This window comes from Rhinatrema bivittatum, chromosome 4, assembly GCF_901001135.1.
Source record: "Rhinatrema bivittatum chromosome 4, aRhiBiv1.1, whole genome shotgun sequence".
Lineage (NCBI taxonomy): Eukaryota > Metazoa > Chordata > Amphibia > Gymnophiona > Rhinatrematidae > Rhinatrema > Rhinatrema bivittatum.
The window spans coordinates 211,070,970-211,090,238 of record NC_042618.1 but is presented as its reverse complement, the minus strand read 5'-3'; the positions used below and the strand labels follow the sequence as shown (position 1 = coordinate 211,090,238).

General features: G+C 47.7%; 1 protein-coding gene across 1 annotated transcript in view; it reads right to left on the bottom strand.

Moving 5' to 3' along the window:
* The window catches only part of LOC115089379 (sodium-coupled neutral amino acid transporter 3-like), an 89,624-nt gene that overhangs the window by 31,557 nt on the left and 38,798 nt on the right, over window positions 1–19,269 (bottom strand). Inside the window, exon 6 of the mRNA XM_029597470.1 lies at window positions 15–94. Coding sequence (XP_029453330.1) covers window positions 15–94 — 80 coding nt within the window. The remainder of the gene's footprint in view (window positions 1–14; window positions 95–19,269) is intronic.

Genomic DNA, 19,269 nt, shown 5'->3' with positions numbered 1-19,269 from the left:
CCATGACAACTCACTTCTTCAATTCAGTGTAAATGGGAAGGACCTCTGGGTGACAGACGAAAGCAAATGCCATAATGGGGATAGTGTACGCCGTCTGAAAATGAAAAACAAACAAACAGTCAGGGTTGGCCAGCTGTCATTAATGTTCCAGTAAATATTTAATTATTTCTTCACACTTTCCATTTTGTGTTTGGCTTGTGGATAAAAGGAATGGCAACAGGGCGTACTAATTCTAAACAAGATGGAAAAACGTCTCGGATTGATTTCTGGTTGATTTTGAGGGATTAGAGAAAAAGGTCCTGAATCTTTTACCTCAAAAGGAGAGGCAGAGAGAGAAAGAAAGCCTTTCCAGGGCAAATTTCAAAGCCATTTCCGTGGGTAAAACCGTGCTTTAGCTGCGGAAATGGGGTCTTTGAGAAATACTCACCCTGTATGTGGGTAAAGTTATGAGCGGAGTGCCACTGCTGCATATATTTTACTCCCATCAAACGGAGGCATTCCAAGGGGGCAGGGTTGGGAAAGGCTTGCAAGTGTGCATATAACTTTTTTTTTCTGGAAAAAGTAACTGCACAAAACGGAGGTGCAAAGTGGCGTGGGCACTTTTTTTCTTAAGCATTTTTCAAAGGAAAAATTTTGCCTTTGAAAATTGGCTCAATGTCTACAGGTAGGGTAGCTGTGGACCTTGCAATTCTGTGGGCAGTCTGAAAGTTGCCCTCCATCTCCAGAGCTGAATGGTTCAGCATTACTAACACAGATTCATGAAGAGCAAGTTTGCTTTCTGTAAATGGGGTTCTCCGTAGACAGTAAGATGAATTAGCCATGACACGTGGGCGATGTCATCTGATGGTGCCTAACAGACCCATCTCTCTAAATCACTAGAGTTTTACAACTGAGCATGCACGGGAGTTCCCACATGCAGGCTACCTAATGAGCCCCCTCAATTGATTGCAGACCTTAGTTTTAGTGAGGTAGTTGACTCTCTAGGGGGTTGGCAGCTATTAAGCACAGCTAATTCATCCTACTGTCTACAGTGAATCCTGTTTAAAGTAAGCAAACCTTTTTTTCTCCATTGACAAGTAGGGCTAAATTAGCCATGATGTGGGGAAGTCCCAAAGTTTGCGTGCCAGAGCACTTAAGTCTGAATTTTAAAAGCCCTGCGTGCGTAAAATTCAGGGGTCATGTGTGTGTGTGTGTGGGCCTTTCGCATGCCGTGCGCATTTTCGAAAGGGCTCGGCCACTAGCGTAACCCCCGATATGCGCAGAAGTGCTGGGCCAGAAGAAAGGGGTGGGCCGGGATTGCACCATTAGACGCTGTCCTGGGGAAGCGGCGCCGGCAGCTGGCCGGCGCGCATAACTTACTTCTGCTCATCAAAGCAGGTAAGTTAATAAAACAAACAAAAAAAAAAGGGTTAGCTAGGGTAGATTTAGGGGTCTGAGTGGAGAGAGGAAAAGGAAGGTTAGGTAGGGAAGTTCCCACCCAGTCCGCTCCCTAATTGGCATGGACTGGGAGGGAACTGGGAAAAAGCCCAATCATGTCTCCTAGCGTAACTGAAAAATTCCCCTCTCCCCCATGTGCAGAGGAGGCCACCTGCCTGCACATGTGTGTGTGGACATTAAAATCCAGCACGTGTGTGCACGGGAATTGTTTTTGTTTTTTTTTTTTTTTAACAGGCGCGCATCGATGTGCGCATGTTATAAAATAGCCACGTCCATTTTAAAATCTACCCCTTATTGAATATGCAACCTGGACACCCCCCCCCCACCCCAATGGATAGTGGACTACTGGGTTAACAGGCTGCGCAAAATTGCTTGCCCAAAGTTACTGTCACTTCTTGAGAGATTGGCTAGAGAGTAGTGGAATGTGAAAGTATGTACAGACAACCAAATTGCAGCTTTGTAGATATCTTCGATTGAGACAGCTCTTCTGTGAGTAGCCATGGCTCTTTTTCTTGATGAGCCTTGACTAGGTCTGTGATCTGAAAGTCAGCAAGAACATAGCAATGCATGATACAGTCCACTAGCCAGTTAGACAATATGCACTTAGCAACAGCCATGCCTAATCTGTTAGGATCATAAGAGACAACTAGTTGAGAAAACTTACACTACATTTGAGTTCTCTTCAGGTAATAGGCTAAGGTCCTTTTAAAGTCCATTGAAGAGAGGGCCTTCTCCCCTTTATGCACATGAGGTCATGGAAAGAACATGGCAAAACAATTGCTTGAGTCAAATGAAAAACCACTTTAGGGAGAAACTTGGAATGAATGCAGAGCACCACCCTCTTGTGGAAAAAATGTAGGTACAGAGTATGAAACCAAAACTTGTAGCTCACTGACTCTTTTAGCTGAAGTGATGGCGACTAAGAATAGTACTTTTGATTTTAGAAACTGCAAGGAAGTCAATTCCAGCTGCTTGTAAGGGGGTTTTATCAGTTATGCTAAGATGACTTTAAGATCACATAGCATGGGTGGCTTCAAAACAGAAGTCTCGTATGCCACAAGTCCTTCATGAATCTTGATAACCAGAGGATGGATGGAGATTGGCTTTCCATTCACTTGAGGATGGTAAGCAGCAATACTGCCGAAAAACACCTTGACAGATGATGTACTGAGGCCCAAAAAGGAGAGGGAGATCAAATAATGAAGCAGATCCTTTGGTTCAAGGCAAACGGGTTCAGGGAGCTTGCCTGACACCAAGATGAGAAATACCTCCATTTAAAGCTATATGCTCTTTTGGTAGATGGCTTCCTGGCTGAAATCACAATGTCCTAAACCTTAGATAGTGACAACAATGAGACTATCAAGCACTCAATATCCACGCTGTCAAGTTGAGGAAGAGGAGACTCAAATGACAGACAACCCTCCTCTTGAGTTAGATCGGATCCCATAAGGATCTGTGGATTCACTGATAACTTGAGGTAAGAGAACCACATTTTGTTTTATATGTTGCCCCACTGTCTGGTAGATGCATCTGTCACTAGTATTACTTGATAAAGTAGACTCCAAGAGGGGCACCTGTTTTGAGCAGCCAGAGTTTCAGCCACCAATGTTGGAATGTTTTCATCTTTGTAGTTCCAAGAACTGACACAGCTGATCCCAATAAGATCAGATGCCCCAGTGGAGAGCTATCATGTTCAGGCACATCATGGGACCACATGCACTGCTGCTGTTATGTGCCTGAGGGCAACCAGTACTGCTTGGGCTGGGACTTGATCATGCTGCAGCAAGTTCTGGAAGTGTGCTCGAAGGCAAATCACCTGTTCGGATGAGAAAAATGCTTTCTATACTGACTATTCTATCCATGCCCCAATGAACTTAATTATCTGGGCAGGGACGAGGTTCGACTTGGCAAAGTTGACTATGAAACTTAGTGACTGAAGGAGTTGGATCATCTTCTGTGGGAAGTCCAACACCCCTGCTTGAGTATGTCCTTTCATAGCCAGTAATGCAGGTAAGGGAAGAAACAAATACCCTGATGATGAAAGTGTCACCATCACTTCTAGGCATTTAATGAAGACCCTTGGGCAACCAAAAGGCCAAAGGGGGGAACCTGTATTGTAGTGAAAAGAATCCACTATGAATCTTAGGTATTTCAGTGAGATGGGTGGATGGGAATATGAGTATGCATATCCTTCAGTTCCAGGGTTCACATTCAGTATTGGATGACGGGAAGGATGGGATGGAGGGCGTTCATCTTGAATTTCTCCTGCAACAGGCTCTTGCTCAATCTTTGTAAATCCAGTATAGGTCTCAACCACCATGGACTTCCTGGGGTAAAAAATAGTGGAAATAGAACCCCTTGCTGTGATCTTTGGGAGGGACAGATTCTATCACCCATTGGCTGAGAAGCAGCTCCACTTTGAGACATCCCCAGGACATGGGACATTATAAACGTCCTTACACAGGTTTCTGGCTGTCAACCAGTCTATCCAGTGTGCTCCAATGGATGCTGCCATCGATGCAGTCATGTATTATACCATATAAAGTTAGTGAAATGAAATGTGGGTGTTTGAGCATCAAGCTCTGAAAGACTCTCTTCCTGAAATTGTCCAACAACCTGAGGTCCTTATCTGAGGATGTATTAGAGAAATTCTGGGGGTTTTTTTTTAGCCTGCATCAGTACCGACTCCACTATCACAAACTAATGTGGCAGTTGGATTATGCCAAACCCAAGAACTTGCTAAACTTTGAGATCTCATTTCCTCGCTACTGTGAGGCAGGAGGCCAGATTATGCCACACTCTCATTTGCAGGATTCAGTGAACTGGGATTTCTACTAGATTGGAAGGAATTTCCAAAATCTGAAGTAATTCAAATTCCTTGGGGCAGGGATCTTTGTCCTTATGGCCATTGACACTGATTGCCTTATCCAGCTTCTCTAAGAGTGTGGAGTATGAGAGATATTCTGGTGGAGATGAATACTTCAGCAGATCAGGTAAGAGGTGTGAGAGGAAGCCTGTAGACCCTTCCTCTGACCTGAGAGGTGGAGGGATACAAACCCATGACCCTGCTGAAGATGATGATGATCAAGGCAAAGTCCTCATTCATCTCAGAGGAGAAAACTCCTGCGGCATATCAGAGTCAGTGGTACCCTGTGCTCCATCCCTAGAATTCTGTCTGGACTCCTCTGCAGAGAGGGATGGCCTGCAGAATGGACTCCCCTTGAGGGAATAAATTCAACATTCTAGACAGGTTGTTGACGCTCAACCATGCTCCACAAATTGCGAAACCCTACTCACCACACTCAGCCACATGGGTTTCAGACAAATCGTTAACAATCCTACTCACAAAGCAGGTCACACTTTAGACCTCATCTTCATAAATGATGGAATATCCCCCCACACCAACCCAACATGCTCACCAGTCCCTTGGATGGACCACCAAATCATCTCCACGGTTCTAGAGATCAAGGAGCACCCTCCCCAAGCAACCCATTTAACCTCAGTATCCGTCAGGAAACCCTGCTCCGGGGAACTTCTCAGCTTGCATCTTTCCAAGGAACTAGTTCACCTCGACCTATCTGACGTCAACACTGCCACTACATCTTGGATTAACATCACCAACAAAGTCGCAGATCAAGTGTGCCCCATGACCACGAAAACTCTCCATCCGGATAAGGACAACAGGAAACCCTGGTTCATCCCCGAGCTGAAGTCGCTCAAATAGGAGCTCAGATGTAAAGAACACAGGTGGCGTAAAAACCCTTTCACAACGACCCTCTCTGCCTTCAAATCCTGCCTAAATGCCTACAGAAGTGTCATCAACAGAACCAAGAAAGAATTCTTCTCTAAAAAGATCCACCACTTTATCTTTGACTCCAGAGAATTGTTTTCCTACGTATCAGCCCTCACAAAACCAGCTACTCCCCTCATCCCAGACGACCAAGCTACCAACAAGGCCAATGAACTGGCAGACTACTTTAAGAGAAAAATTGCCACCCTTATCGCCCCCCTCACAGGGCCCTCTCCTCATCCTAATTACTTATCCCCCACCAGTTCCCAACTCACGCACTCAACCCTCCAGCAACAAAATTCAACTCCAGCTACCCTTACCACCTTCGAGCTGACATCCCCATTAGAAATAGAAAACATCCTTAAGAAGTTGAAACCTTCATCTCATCCTTTAGATCACATACTGTCCAACCTGTTTTTCTCCATTCCAAACATCATCGCCAAACCAGTAGCAGCCATCATAAATTGCGCTCACTGTCTCAAGGACATGTCCCAGACCAACTCAAGCTTGCAATGCTCAAACCTCTCCTAAAGAAACCCAACCTGCCACCCTCAGACCCAGCCAACTTCCGCCCCATAGCTAACCTCCCAATGATCACCAAACTCATGGAGAAGATATTAAACAGACACCTATCAGAATACTTAGAAGAAAATGACATCCTCACCCCAAATCAATTCGGATTCCGAAAGGCCCTGAACACCGAATCACTACTAGCCACGCTCTCGGACACCATCCTCCTTAACCTGGAAAAAGGTCAACCATTCCTACTCGCACTTCTGGATCTCTCCGCAGCGTTCGACACCGTGAGCCACACGTCCCTTCTACAGCGTCTAGCAGACATCGGTATCACAGGATCGGCAACTGGTTCAAATCATTCCTTGAAAACAGGTTCTACAAGGTCAGGATAAACAACAAAGAGTCACACCCTATCAGATCAAATCTGGGGGTACCCCAAGGATCATCACTGTCACCCACGCTAGTCAATATTTACCTCCTCCCACTCTGCCATCTACTAACCAACCTCAAGCTAACGCACTTCTTATACGCGGATGACATACAGATTCTCATCCCCATAGCTGAATCACTCCACAAAACATGGTCTTACTGGAATAGCTGCCTCACTGCAATCACCAACCTACTCACCAGCCTCAACCTCGTCCTTAACACCAACAAAACTGAAATCCTCCTAATAGCCCCAGACAACTGCATTCCGCTTAACCCCCCAATTTCTTCCCAACTCTCCATCACATCTATCGACCACACAACGCATGTAAGAGATCTTGGTGTGCTACTAGACAACCAACTCAACCTAAGCAAATTCGTAAACACCACTAAGGAATGCTTCTTTAAATTACAAGTATTAAAAAAATTAAAACCACTTCTGCACTTCCGAGATTTCCACCTGGTACTACAATCTATCATCCTCCTGAAACTGGATTACTGCAACTCACTCCTTCTGGGTCTACCCGCCAGCACAATCAAACCTCTTCATATGGTCCAGAACGCGACGGCCAGGATCCTCACAAACACCAATAAAAGGGAACACATCACCCCTATCCTCCAGAACCTTAAATGGCTGCCAATTAAATTCAGAATACTTTTTAAAGCCCTCATGATGATCCATAAGGCCTTACACATCTCCCCCCTCAACCTAACCTTCCAACTTCAGCAGCACACTACCATGAGACCCATCAGAAGAGCGTACAAGGATATGCTACAAACCCAGCCTGCAAAAACCTCACTTAGGAAACGCGCCCTTTCCACGGCTGGTTCCTCACTTTGGAACTCGCTCCCTCCTTATCTCTGCCAAGAACCCTGCCTTTTGGTATTCAAAAAGAAGCTAAAGACTTGGCTATTTAGCCAAGCGTTCCCTGAGAGCTAAGAGCCGATGAACCGAGCTTTACAGACGCTGGTCCACCAATCCCACTGTAAATATGATTTGAATTGTATATGCTTTGAATTGTACTTCATTTGCTAATCATTTTTTGAATTGCATTCCACTGGTTTCTCTGTAAGTTTCAGTTTCAACCTTGTTTCAATGTATCCGCCCCTGAGGCGACAGTTCAGTTCTCTGTAAACCGGTGCGATATGTATTCTATACAGGAACATCGGTATATAAAAACTAAAAATAAATAAATAAATAGGAGAGGTTGAACAGTGCCCTCCTTGTTATAGGCTGCCAATGAAGTAAAGAAAGTCTTCAATTTGGCTACATGATCCATGGACTGATGTGTCCTCTGGCCTAGAGTTGGAGAAAAGATTCTCCTCTAAAACTCATATAGGATCATCTTCCTGAGAAATATGTACTGGACTCCAAGAGGAGTCTTCTCCCAGGCTCCATGTGCTGAGGGCAGCACGGAGACCAAAGGCACAATGGAGAAGATAGGATCCAGAGTTTCCAACCTCAGTGGGAAGGACCCCAGTAGAATGCTTCAGGCAATCGATATTGACAGGGCTCTGGAAGGCTTGGGTTCTGGGAAAAAAAGAGGTGTGATGGAGACAAGGGCATCAACATGGAAGAATGCAGCTATAAAGTGTCTTCAAGGCCCCCCAACCCCTGAATCGCAACCCTGCATCAGCTCTGATTGTGCTTCCCACTCTTGCATTGAGTGCATCTATGGTGCCAGGGACTGGTGTGACCAGGGCACCGGAGACCAGAACATTGATGTTGGAGACCGGAGCATCGATGACTTCAAGAACGAATTTGTTGTCAGTGACGGCACTAATGATATATGCACTGAGTAAAATGGTGCTTATTTTTCAGTGCTGACAAGCCACATTTAAAGGGGCAAATGGCCAGCTCCCGCATGGAACACTTCTGCATCTTGCTCAACCCTAGAACTGCGATGTATCGGGAGCCCAGTGCCACAGTTTGGGAGCCCTGCCCAAGAGCTCCTGCTTGACTCGACATGGAGGCAGCTTAGGAGGCCCCACTCCAGGAAAAACTGAGAACTTCACAAAGTAGTGCATGACCGAGAACTCTCATGCATGTTCAGTAATAAAGCTTTACTGAGATAGAAATATTAATTCATTTGGAGTCATCAGATGACACGACCTATGTGTCATGTCTAATTCAGCCCTGCTTGTTGAAAGATAACTTATATTACACCACAAAGACTTTGTGCACTTTGGCTAGAGTCAAAGATAGGAAGCCACCAGTGATGTCCAGAAAGTAAAAGTGAATTTTGAGAAGGTTAAACGTGCTCAGTTACTGCCCCTTGATATTTTCTCAAGCCTTCAGACATGTATAAAGACAAATCCATCTCAGCTAGCCAAGAAATCTTCCATGTTCTGTTTTTCTGAAATCGTTTGCTCTTTAGTGATAGGAATAATCCATTCACCTTAGTCAACTCTGTGAAATGGACAAAAGCCCTTTATCTCGGCTGTGCATTCTTGTGCAGCAGTCATCATTAAATGGTTTCCATTACTGCCTAGCTTATGATGGCAAGGCATAAAAAGCAAGCCACTGGTGTGTGTGGGCCTCCCCTTTCCCTCAAGTTATTCTCCGATGCCATTACTGAGTCCTCCTCATGCCAGTAGGTGAATTATTCCTATGTTTTATGAACACTGCATTTTACATAATGTAAGGGTTATACAGAGAGAGTTGGTCTAGTTTAGAAAAGTTCTGTCGGTTCACGTTATGTGGTTATGTCATTAGATTACTGAGGTTTTTTTGCATATCTGCTGTTTATTTTTATTGTTGATGATGACTTTATTATGTTACGCACCCCGCCGTGGCCGTCCCGCACACGGGACCGCTCGCCTGCATAGTTCCTCAGCGGGTCCCAGGACGACCTCCCTTGCGGTAGTTGCTAGCCCAGCTAGGCCCCGGTGTCCTGTGACGGCGGTTGCCGGGCCTTCCTCTGTACGCCAGGCTTTACGCCGGGATTTGGAGTCTCCTGCCATGATAGCCACACCCCTACGTGCGTGCGCAGACCACCCGGAAACTTGTAGGGCAGAGGGCGGGTCTTGGTTCCGTGACGTGCCCTGATTGATCTAACAATATAAGGAAGTTCCTTGCCTTGGCAATTGGGTCAGCTTGTATGCTAGATTGTCTCTGCGCTTGTTCCTAGTCTTGTTCCAGGATCCTTCTGTTCCAGTTCCGTTCCTGTCTTGTTCCTGCATCCATGTTCCTGAGTCCTGCCTGTTCCTGTGTTCGTCTGTCTGTCTACCCAGGTAGTACCCTCGTACTGACCTCGGCTTGCTCCTGACCTGCCTGCCTGCTGCCTGCCTACGACCTCTGCTAGTTCCTGACCTACCTGTCTTTCTGCCACCTGCCTCAAGATCTCAGCCTGCTCCTGACCTGCTCGCCTGCCTGCCGCCTGCCTCAAGACCTCTGTTTGCCTCTGACTTCATCTGACCTCCAGTATCTGACCCTTGCCTCGTTGACCACACCTCGGACTGACCTATGGACATTGAACTTTTGCCTGCCTGACCTTGTCTCCAGATTCTGGCTCTGTTCCTCGCCTTGTCATCACCAACTCTGTTCTGGTTCTCTCTGCTCCAGCTCGAACCCGACCGTGCTCCTTCTGTGTCTGTGGGCATGCTGGACTTCCATACTCCCAGGAGACCCTGTGAGGCCCACCTAAGTTCAAGCGGCATGGGTCCCTACAGGCTCCTCCCGGGGAGACCTCTGGCTTCCAGTGATGAAGCTCCACCTAGCCTCTGTCTCCTCCAGTGCTCCGCCCCCTGGGGCTAGTTACCTCCTGTTCCCTTTCAGGACCCATTCCATCCTTGCCCCAGGACAAGGGTTCACCCCCGAGCACAACAGGTTGCCAAGGCCATGGACTCAGCGGAGTCTCCCGCGTCCAGGGCCCTACCAGGACTGGCCGCCACGGTAAAGCAACATCATCAAGCTTTAGAGATGCTGGCCTTTTCGGTGGAAGAACTGCATTCTCAATTACAAGAGACAGCAATGACCAATCTGGTGGGCCTCTCAGCCACGATGCTTCCCAAAGCAACTTTGGCACTTCCTGCACCCCCCAGGTACAATGGGGATCCACGCTTCTGTCGTGGCTTCCTTAATCAGTGCTTTATGCAGTTCGCACTGCAACCCTCATTGTTTTTGAAGGAGATTACTAAAGTCACCTTCATTCTGTCCCGGTTGGAAGGGAAGGCTCTGGCATGAGCCTCTCCCTTATGGGAATGTTCTGACCCTATTCTTTCCAAGTTATCGGACTTCATTATTCTCTTCAAGCAGACCTTCGGAGACGCAAGTCGTATGGCTGTTGCCAGTCATTGTTTACTTCACCTCCGTCAAGGGTCAAGGACCCTCTCCGAATATACAGTGGAGTTTCAGACCTTGGCCACAGAATTTGCATGGCAAGAAGATTGCAAGCCATCTTCCTAGATGGACTCTCTAGTGCTCTAAAGGACGAGCTCCCTGTCCGTGAGACTCCCACATCTCTAGAGGACCTGATCTCTCTTGCCAGTAGGATTGATCATCGCCTCCGGCAAAGACACCTAGAAGTAAAGGCTCCACGCCCCACAAGTGCATCCCACTCTCCAGTGAAGGTTCCGGTGTTACCACCTTCCTCCCCCGTGGAACCCATAGAGGTGAATCGCGGGCGATTATCTCTGACTGAAAATCTCCATCAGAGAAAGGAGGGGGCTCTGCCTTTACTGTGGCACTTCTGGACATCGTCTACAGTGTTGCCCCGTCTGTCCAGGAAACTGCAATGCCTAAGCTCGGCGGGGATCCCGAGCTTGGGGGCGACTGTTTATGGCCCTCAACTCTTGCTTCCGGTAACCTTGGGCATTAAGGCCCACACCTTCGCGACCACTGCTCTCATCGATACCAGAGCGAGCGGTAGCTTCATTACGGACAATGTCAAACTTCTGAAAATACCTCTTCATCCCCTTGAGGTGAGTCTTCGATCGCTTCCATCCAGGGGGACCATCTTCCAGGTCTCATTACTCACCAGATAGTGGCAGCAATCCATCTCACTGTGGGTACTCTTCATCAGGAAGAAACATCCTTCTACGTCCTAAAAAGCTCTACCCATCCGGTGATCCTGGGGTTTCCCTGGCTCCAGGCCCACGAACCGCAATTCGATTAGCAGTCCCTGCAATTGATGCAGTGGTGTCCCAAATGCCACAAGACTTGTCTGCATCCAGTATCCCCCGTGATACCTGTCTTGAAATCAGTTACACTTCCAGGTTTGCCTCCTCCGTACTCTGACTTCAGTGATGTATTCTCTAAGCAGAAAGCAGATACCTTACCCCCATTATGCAAGTTCAACTGTCCTATTGAACTCCGGCCCGGCACCACGCCTCCCAAAGGCAGAACCTACCTGTTGTCTCAGCCTGAGACCCAGGCCATGTCGGAATATATTAAAGAGAATCTTGAAAAGGGCTTCATTCGTGTTATGGCCGCCGGTCATGGTAGACTGTGACCGGGGCCAGACACTCACCCACGCGGCAGACCGCCGAGACGCTGACTGCACTCAGGCATCAGCTGGGTCCCCTCGCGGTGATTCCTGCTGCCGCCGATCATGGCCGCGGCATCGGCTGCCTTCCTGCTCCTCCTCTGACTCCTTCCCCGCCGGGCCTCCCTAGAGCCGTGCGCACAGCAGAAGCTATTTCTTAAAGGAGCCACAACAGGATATGGATTGGCCCCTTCCTGTGGGCTCCACCTTCTGAGGTACTATTTAAGGCAAGGTCTGCACCTCAAACCTTGCCTTGGCTTATTGGCTCTTGTGCTGTGTTCTGTTGCTGTGTTCTGTTCCTGTTTTGCTGTTTGGATTTCTGATACTTGACTCCTGGACTGGCTGATGATTTTATTCTGGTATTGACCCCCGGATTGGCTGCTGAATTTCCTTTGGTATTGACCCCTGGACTGGCTGCGGAGTACCCTTTGGTCTTGACTCTTGGACTGGCTGCGGAGTACCCTTTGGTTTGGACCTGTGGACTGGCTATTGACCCCGCTTTGGCTTTGACCCTGGGACCGGCTTTGACTTCTCTCAAGCTTGATTTAGAGCTGCACACGACCTTCTGGAGGCGCCAGTCATCTGGATTACCCGACCTGCTGGAGGCGCCAGCCATCTAGATCACACGACCTGTTGGAGGCACCAGCTATCTGGACCACACAACCTGCAGGAGGCGCCTGCATCCAGATTCCCCTCTTTAACTTCACAAGATCTTCTGAGTTCAGCCTTGCCTTCCGACGGTAGGAACTTGGGAGGGTTTTTACTTTCTTAAGTAGTGCCAACTCTACCTCGGACCAAGGGTCCACCTTCCAGATCATAACAATTCGTCCATCTGATTCCCCCGCAAGAGCAGGGTTCTTCTTTGTGAAGAAAAAGGACAGTGGACTCCGTCCCTGTATTGATTACAGGGGCCTCAACGCGATAACCCATAAGGATCGCTACTCGTTACCCCTTATCAGCGAATTGTTTGATCGCCTTGAAGGGGCACGAATCTTCTCCAAACTAGATCTGAGAGGTGCGTACAATTTGGTACGCATTCAACCCGATATCTGGAAGACGGCGTTTAATACCAAAGATGGCCACTACGAATATGTGGTAATGGCTTTTGGGCTATGTAACGCCCCAGCCGTCTTTCAGTGCCTCATGAATGAAATCTTCCAAGATCTCCTGTACAATTTTGTAGTCGTCTACCTCGACGACATCCTGATTTTTTCTAAGGATATAGAGTCACATCGTGAACATGTCCGCATTGTTCTCCAACGTTTGAGGGAGAATCACCTGTATACAAAGTTAGAAAAATGCTTGTTTGAGCGGAACCGCTTACCCTTCTTAGGATACATCATCTCTGATCGTGGATTCTCGATGGACCCAGAGAAGCTTCAGGGAATCCACGACTGGCCTCAGCCAATAGGCCTCTGGGCGTTACAACGCTTCCTAGGATTTACTAATTATTACCATAGCTTCATTGCGAATTACTCTTTGATAGTTGCCCCACTCACTGCTATGACTAGGAAGGGGGCCAACACCAGAGTTTGGACACCTAAAGCAATTGCTGCCTTTCAGAGAATTAAAGAGGCCTTCAGCTCTGGCCCCTGTCTCTTCCACCCCAATCCCAGATGTCCATTTATTGTGGAGGTCAACGCCTCAGCGGTCAGCACCATCCTGAGTCAACATTCTCCTACAGGCAAGCTAGTACCCTGCTCATTTTACTCTCATAAGTTTTCTCCCAAGGAGCAACGTTACACTGTTGGCGACCGCAAACTCCTTGCAGTCAAATTGGAGCTTCAGGAGTGGCGCCCTTGGTTGGAAGGGGTGCAACATAAGTTTACCATCTTCACGGACCACAAGAACCTCGAACATCTCAAAGACGTTCAACTTCTGAATCCCCGTCAGGCCTGGTGAGCTTTGTTCTTCAAGAGGTTTAACTTCAACCTTTGTTTCCATCCTGGTTCTAAGAACTTGCACGCTGATGTGCTCTCCAGATCCTTTGAGCTGGAGGACATTCCAGAGGTCCCCAGCTTGTTCATTGACCCTGCTTGTATTTCCCTGGCTGTGACTACCACAGTCCCAGTTGGGAAGACCATCGTTCCTCGCCGGTTACGTGGGCGTGTTTTAAGGTGGACTCACGATTTCAAACTGGCAGGCCACCCTGGTCATGCTCTGACCTTGGAGATGCTGAGACGGCATTATTGGTGGCCTACTATGATACAAGACTCCCGAAACTACGTGGACTCATGTCCCACATGTGCTCAACAAAAACCACCTACAGGGAAGCCTTGGGGCTTGCTTCAGCCTCTCCCAGCTCCTACTGAACCATGGTCCAGCATTTCTACAGATTTTATCACGGATCTGCCTGCTTCCTAGAATAACACAGTGATATGGGTCGTCATCAACCGCTTCTTGAAAATGGGACACTTTATCCCTCTGCCGGGTCTTCCTTCAGCCCCGGAACTTGCCAGACTTTTTCTGAAGAATATCTTTTGTCTTCATGGACTCCCCAAGGAGATTGTATCTGACCGAGGACCACAGTTTGCCACCAAGTATTGGCGTTCCTTGTCCCAAAAGTTTAATATTACCCTGAATTATACGTCGGCCTACCATCCTCAGGCTAATGGGCAGGCAAGAGGACCAATTGGACCTTGAAGACATTTCTACGTTCCTACGTTAATGATCAGGAAGACAATTGGTCAGAGCTCCTCCCCAGGGCCGAGCTGTTGCATAACGCTCAAGTCGCAGCAGCTACTGACACATCTCCATTTGCAGTAGTCTTCGGATGGCAGCCCCGACTGCCTCTTCCTGTACCTTTGACTGTTCCGTCTCCAGTGGCTCAATCCATGGCTCAAACCATTCGCCACGTGTGGACCCGAGTAAAAGAGTGACTGGCGCAAGCTGCGGAATGCGCCAAATGCACTTCTGATCTTCACAGACAACCTACTCCACTCTTTCATCCAGGCCAGAAAGTATGGGTTGAGTGCTCGACACATTCGCCTAAGGCTACCTTCTCATCGTCTGGCTCCCAAATACATAGGACCGTTTCCAGTAATCAGAAGAGTGGGAGCTGTTTCGTATCAACTCCAGTTACCTCATTCATTGGCTATCCACAACACGTTTCACGTGGCCCTGTTGAAGCCATTGGTTCTCTCCTCGCCTTCTCGAAAAGACCCTCCTGCTCTGCGTGTCTCTGCAGAACCAGACAAGTCTCTCCAGGTAAGAGAGGTCCTCGACGTCCGGCAGCACCGAGGCAAGTGGGAATATCTATTAGCCTGGGAAGGCTATGGGGCTGAGGAGAATTCGTGGGAACCATCCCAAAACATCCTCAATAAGGATCTTCTGAAGACCTTCCATAGAATGCATCCTGAAGAGCTGTAGGCCCCGCCCCGCCCGCAGCCGTCTCGCGCATGGGACCACTCACCTGCATAGTTCCTCAGCGGGTCCCAGGACGACCTCCCTCGCAGTAGTTGCTAGCCCGGCTAGGCCCCGGTGTCCCGCAGCAGTGGTCGCCGGGCCTTCCTCTGCGTGCTTGTCATGATCTGCTATGCTGGTGGGAGGAGCGTCAATCTGATGTATTCCGTAGGCGGATTTTAGCAATCTGTTGTTATAGACTGCCGGAGATAGTAGTAAGTGGATCCTTGGGCAGGTGGCAGATGACCACGCCCACGGGGGAAGATCCCGAGAGGGACCACTGGCTAGGCTTAGAGTATGGAGACAGACACACACTAGTTCTTTTATTAAACAGATCTTGAAACCACCAGAGGTGGCAGTAGTGAGCTGAAGTGCCCCATAGGGCTGAAGTCCTTCAGATACTGTAACAGAGATCCCTGGATGGCTGAGCTGTTGAGAAACTGTAGACAGTGAGTAGGCAGGGTATGCAGAATTCATGAACAGAACTAGATGACAACATTCACAATTGGTTTCAGGGAGCTCAGGAGTTGGAAAGGATAGGCCCTCGAGGAGCGAGTACCTGGTTCCAGGGAAAGCTCTGAGAGAGCGATGGTAACTCACAATGATGTAGATAATGATGACTTCCAGGCAGAAGAGAATCAGCAGCTAGATAGGAAGTAGGGCCCTCGAGGAGCGAGTACCAGTTCCCATTTGTAACCTGAAAGACAAAGAGAGAGAGCGAGGCCCCCGAGGAGCGGGTACCTCTGGTAAGTCCGAGGAGGCAGAGTAGCTTAGGCAGGGAACCCAATCTGAACCTTAGCCCTTGCTAACTCAACTAGTAGTGATATCAGAGACCTTTAAATATCGGAAGCGGATGACGTCATCCCAGGGGGACGCCCTTGAGGTTCGCACCCTTGCTGGTACTTCACTAGGAGCGTGCGCACGCGCCCTAGGCTTCAGGCTACATGGCGGATCTGCAGCGTCGAGCCGGCCCGGGGACGCCGGAGAAAGACAGCAGGGAGATGCCGCGGCAGCCAGCCGTCCTTCAACCCAGGAGGGAGTCACCACAGAGTTAAAAAGGGCGGACTGAAGACGTCGGGCAGTGACGGTCGCAACAGCGCCAGGCCTCACGCCGGGGTTCGGTGTCTCCTGCCATGCTAGCCACACCCCTACTCGCATGTGCGGACCACCCGGACACTTGTAGGGCCGAGGCGCGCCCTGATTGATCTAACAATGTAAGGAAGTTCCTGCCTCCACTTCCTTGCCTTGGCAATCGGGTCGGCTTGTATGCTAGATTGTCTCTGCGCTTGTTCCTGCTTGTTCCTAGTCTCGTTCCAGGATCCTTCTGTTCCAGTTCTGTTCCTGTCTTGTTCCTGCATCCATGTTCCCAAGTCCTGCCTGTCTATCCAGGTAGTACCCTCGGACTGACTTCTGGTACTGACCTCGGCTTGCTCCTGACCTGCCTGCCTGCCTGCTGCCTGCCTACGACCTCTGCTAATTCCTGACCTACCTGTCTGCCTACGACCTCAGCTTGCTCCAGACCCGCTCGCCTGTCTGCCGCCTGCCTCAAGACCTCAGCCTGCTCCTGACCTGCTCGCCTGCCTTAAGTCCTCTGTTTGCCTCTGACTTCATCTGACCTCCGGTATCTGACCCTTGCCTTGTTGACCACTCCTTGGACTGACCTATGGACATTGAACTTTTGCCTGCCTGACCTCATCTCCAGATTCTGGCTCTGTTCCTCTCCATGTCATCATCAACTCTGTTCTGGTTCTCCCTGCTCCAGCTCGAACCCGACCGCGCTCCTTCTGTGTCTGTGGGCACATCTGACTTCCATACTCCCAGGAGGCCCTGCAAGGCCCACCTAAGTCCAAGCGGCCCAGGTCCCTACAGGCTTCTCCCGGGGGGACCTCGGGCTTCCAGTGGTGAAGCTCCACCTAGCCTCTGTCTCCTCCAGTGCTCCGCCCCCTGGGGCCAGTTACCTCCTGTTCCCTTTCAGGAGCCATTCTATCCTTGCCCCAGGACAAGGGTCCACCCCCGAGCCCAACATGTATATCACCTTGAGTGACGTTTTGGCATCAGGAAGGCATTTAAAATGCTTTTAAATAAAAACTCTCTCTATTTCTTCTTTATTAATTTTCATTCTACAAAATAAGATATATCTTGCATAGAAAACAGTAACAGAAAATATTCAAGACAAAGGCAATACATAAAAGGGCAATTAACATCTTGTTACAAAAGCTAGTCCACATAATAAACTAAACACAAAATAAACATAGAGAGGGGCCTTCGTTTTTAGTTTTTATTTTATTTCCGTGTAAATTTCAGTGTTTATCATAAAATAGGAGAAAAATCAGTGGAAAAAAAAAAGACTTTCCACTGACTGTTCTGCCCCTTTTTGTTCATTACAATAAACTAATAAATTCCTGGTGGGGGGGAGAAAAACCTGACAATCAAGGTCCCTACATACAGAAGAGAAAGGACTGAAGCTGTGTCTTACAACTACTTAGTAAAGAGGTCTTTCTATTGCATAGTTATCTAACAGAAGAAGAATGAGGAGAAGAAGCAGTGTGGGACTTCCAGTCAACCTGCTCTTCAAACTCAAAGCAATAAGCTAAGGGGGATTGAAAACCCCACTGACTGAAATTCGACTTTTCATTTACAGGGATAATGTAACCAGATATTGCAATCAAGTTGTAAATCTTGAGGCTGCATTAAAAGAAATTGTTTCTTTTTCATTGCATTGCTCTAGCACATCAGGAAAAATACAAATTTTAGAATTCAGAAAAGGTACATCTTTATAACGAAAATTTTTTTTTCCCAGTTTCTGGGATTGTAAACTTTGTCCTGGAACAAAGTTTACAATCAAAGATGGCAAAGTAGTAACCTCTGTCTCCTCCTTTTCCAGCCACTAAGTAACATCCAAGAAGTCTAATAATGCTTATCCCTGGGAGCGAGATCAATTATTGGTGATCAGCCGGGTACTTGTGATCTAGAATGGCCACTGTTGGAGACAGGATGCTGGGCTCAATGGACCTTAGTCTGATCCAGCATGGCATTTTCTTATATTCTTTCTTAGTAAAAGGAGTAATTAGGTGGGCAGGTATTTCTAGGTATCTTCACTATTTTTTTTAAAACTTTTTATTTATAATTAGCTGTACCTGGCCACGCGTTGCCGTGGCTCAGTCTGGTTTAATTTCACAATGCGCATTAGCTCTGCTCCGGCCGTCCCAACTCCCTCCCCCCCCTTCCCCGGCGGTGGACGGACTGGCTCGGCGACTCTTCTACCCTTTCTTCCTCCTGTGTGTAACTGTCCGGCAGCCCCTGCTCCCTCCCCCCTTCCCCAGCGAGGGAGGAATGGGCTGAGCTGTTTCTCGGAGCGGCAACTTGTCTGCCCTTTCCTCCTCCCCTCTGTGACACCCAGCATGTAGCGCAGAGCTCTATGGTCCGCACATGCGTGGTAGAGCTGCTCTCTACTGCGCATTTGCGGTCCGTCGGTAAGAGCCCATTTATATTGTAGCTAGTGTGTGTTGCTTTAAAGTCCAACAGATAGTGTTGTTTTTCCCAAAAAACATGGTTTTACCTGTCACAGGTGTGACATCTATATAATATAGGTATATAAAAACACGCGCGTATTCGAATGCAACGTTGTGTCAACATTTCAAAGCAATCGGTGAAGAACTTTTGGAGATTTAAGATTTTGAACAAACGAACATTTATATTTTTATTTATATAGATTTGGAATCCTCTCTCTCACTCTCTCTATATATATCTCAAGCAAAATTTTGAAATGAAATAAAATGGTGCTTCACAATATAAATAAACAGGAAATAAAGTAAATAGCCTAAGTAACAAAACACTGCTGTTCTAGTTTACAATACAGGATTCCATAAATGACCATGCAATTTTTAAATAACCCCAAAAGAAAAAAAGAGCATAGCGACAATCAAAGCCAAAGCTATTAAATCAAATAAAGGCACAGATAAGATATTCATTCGGGTTCTATTGCAGATGATTCAGCTAACGGGGGTCTCAGATCTTTACTAGAAATTAGAAATGCAGTAAGCTTGGAGTGATCAAAAAGACATTTGTTAGATTAAATTTTAACAATACATTTGCAGAGATTTTTTTTTTTAAAACACTAATCTGCAAAACAGCTAGACATGTCAACAAAAACTGCCTATTTTTCTCTTTGGGGTGCTCCTGAGTATATCAGGAAACATCCCAACACTATAA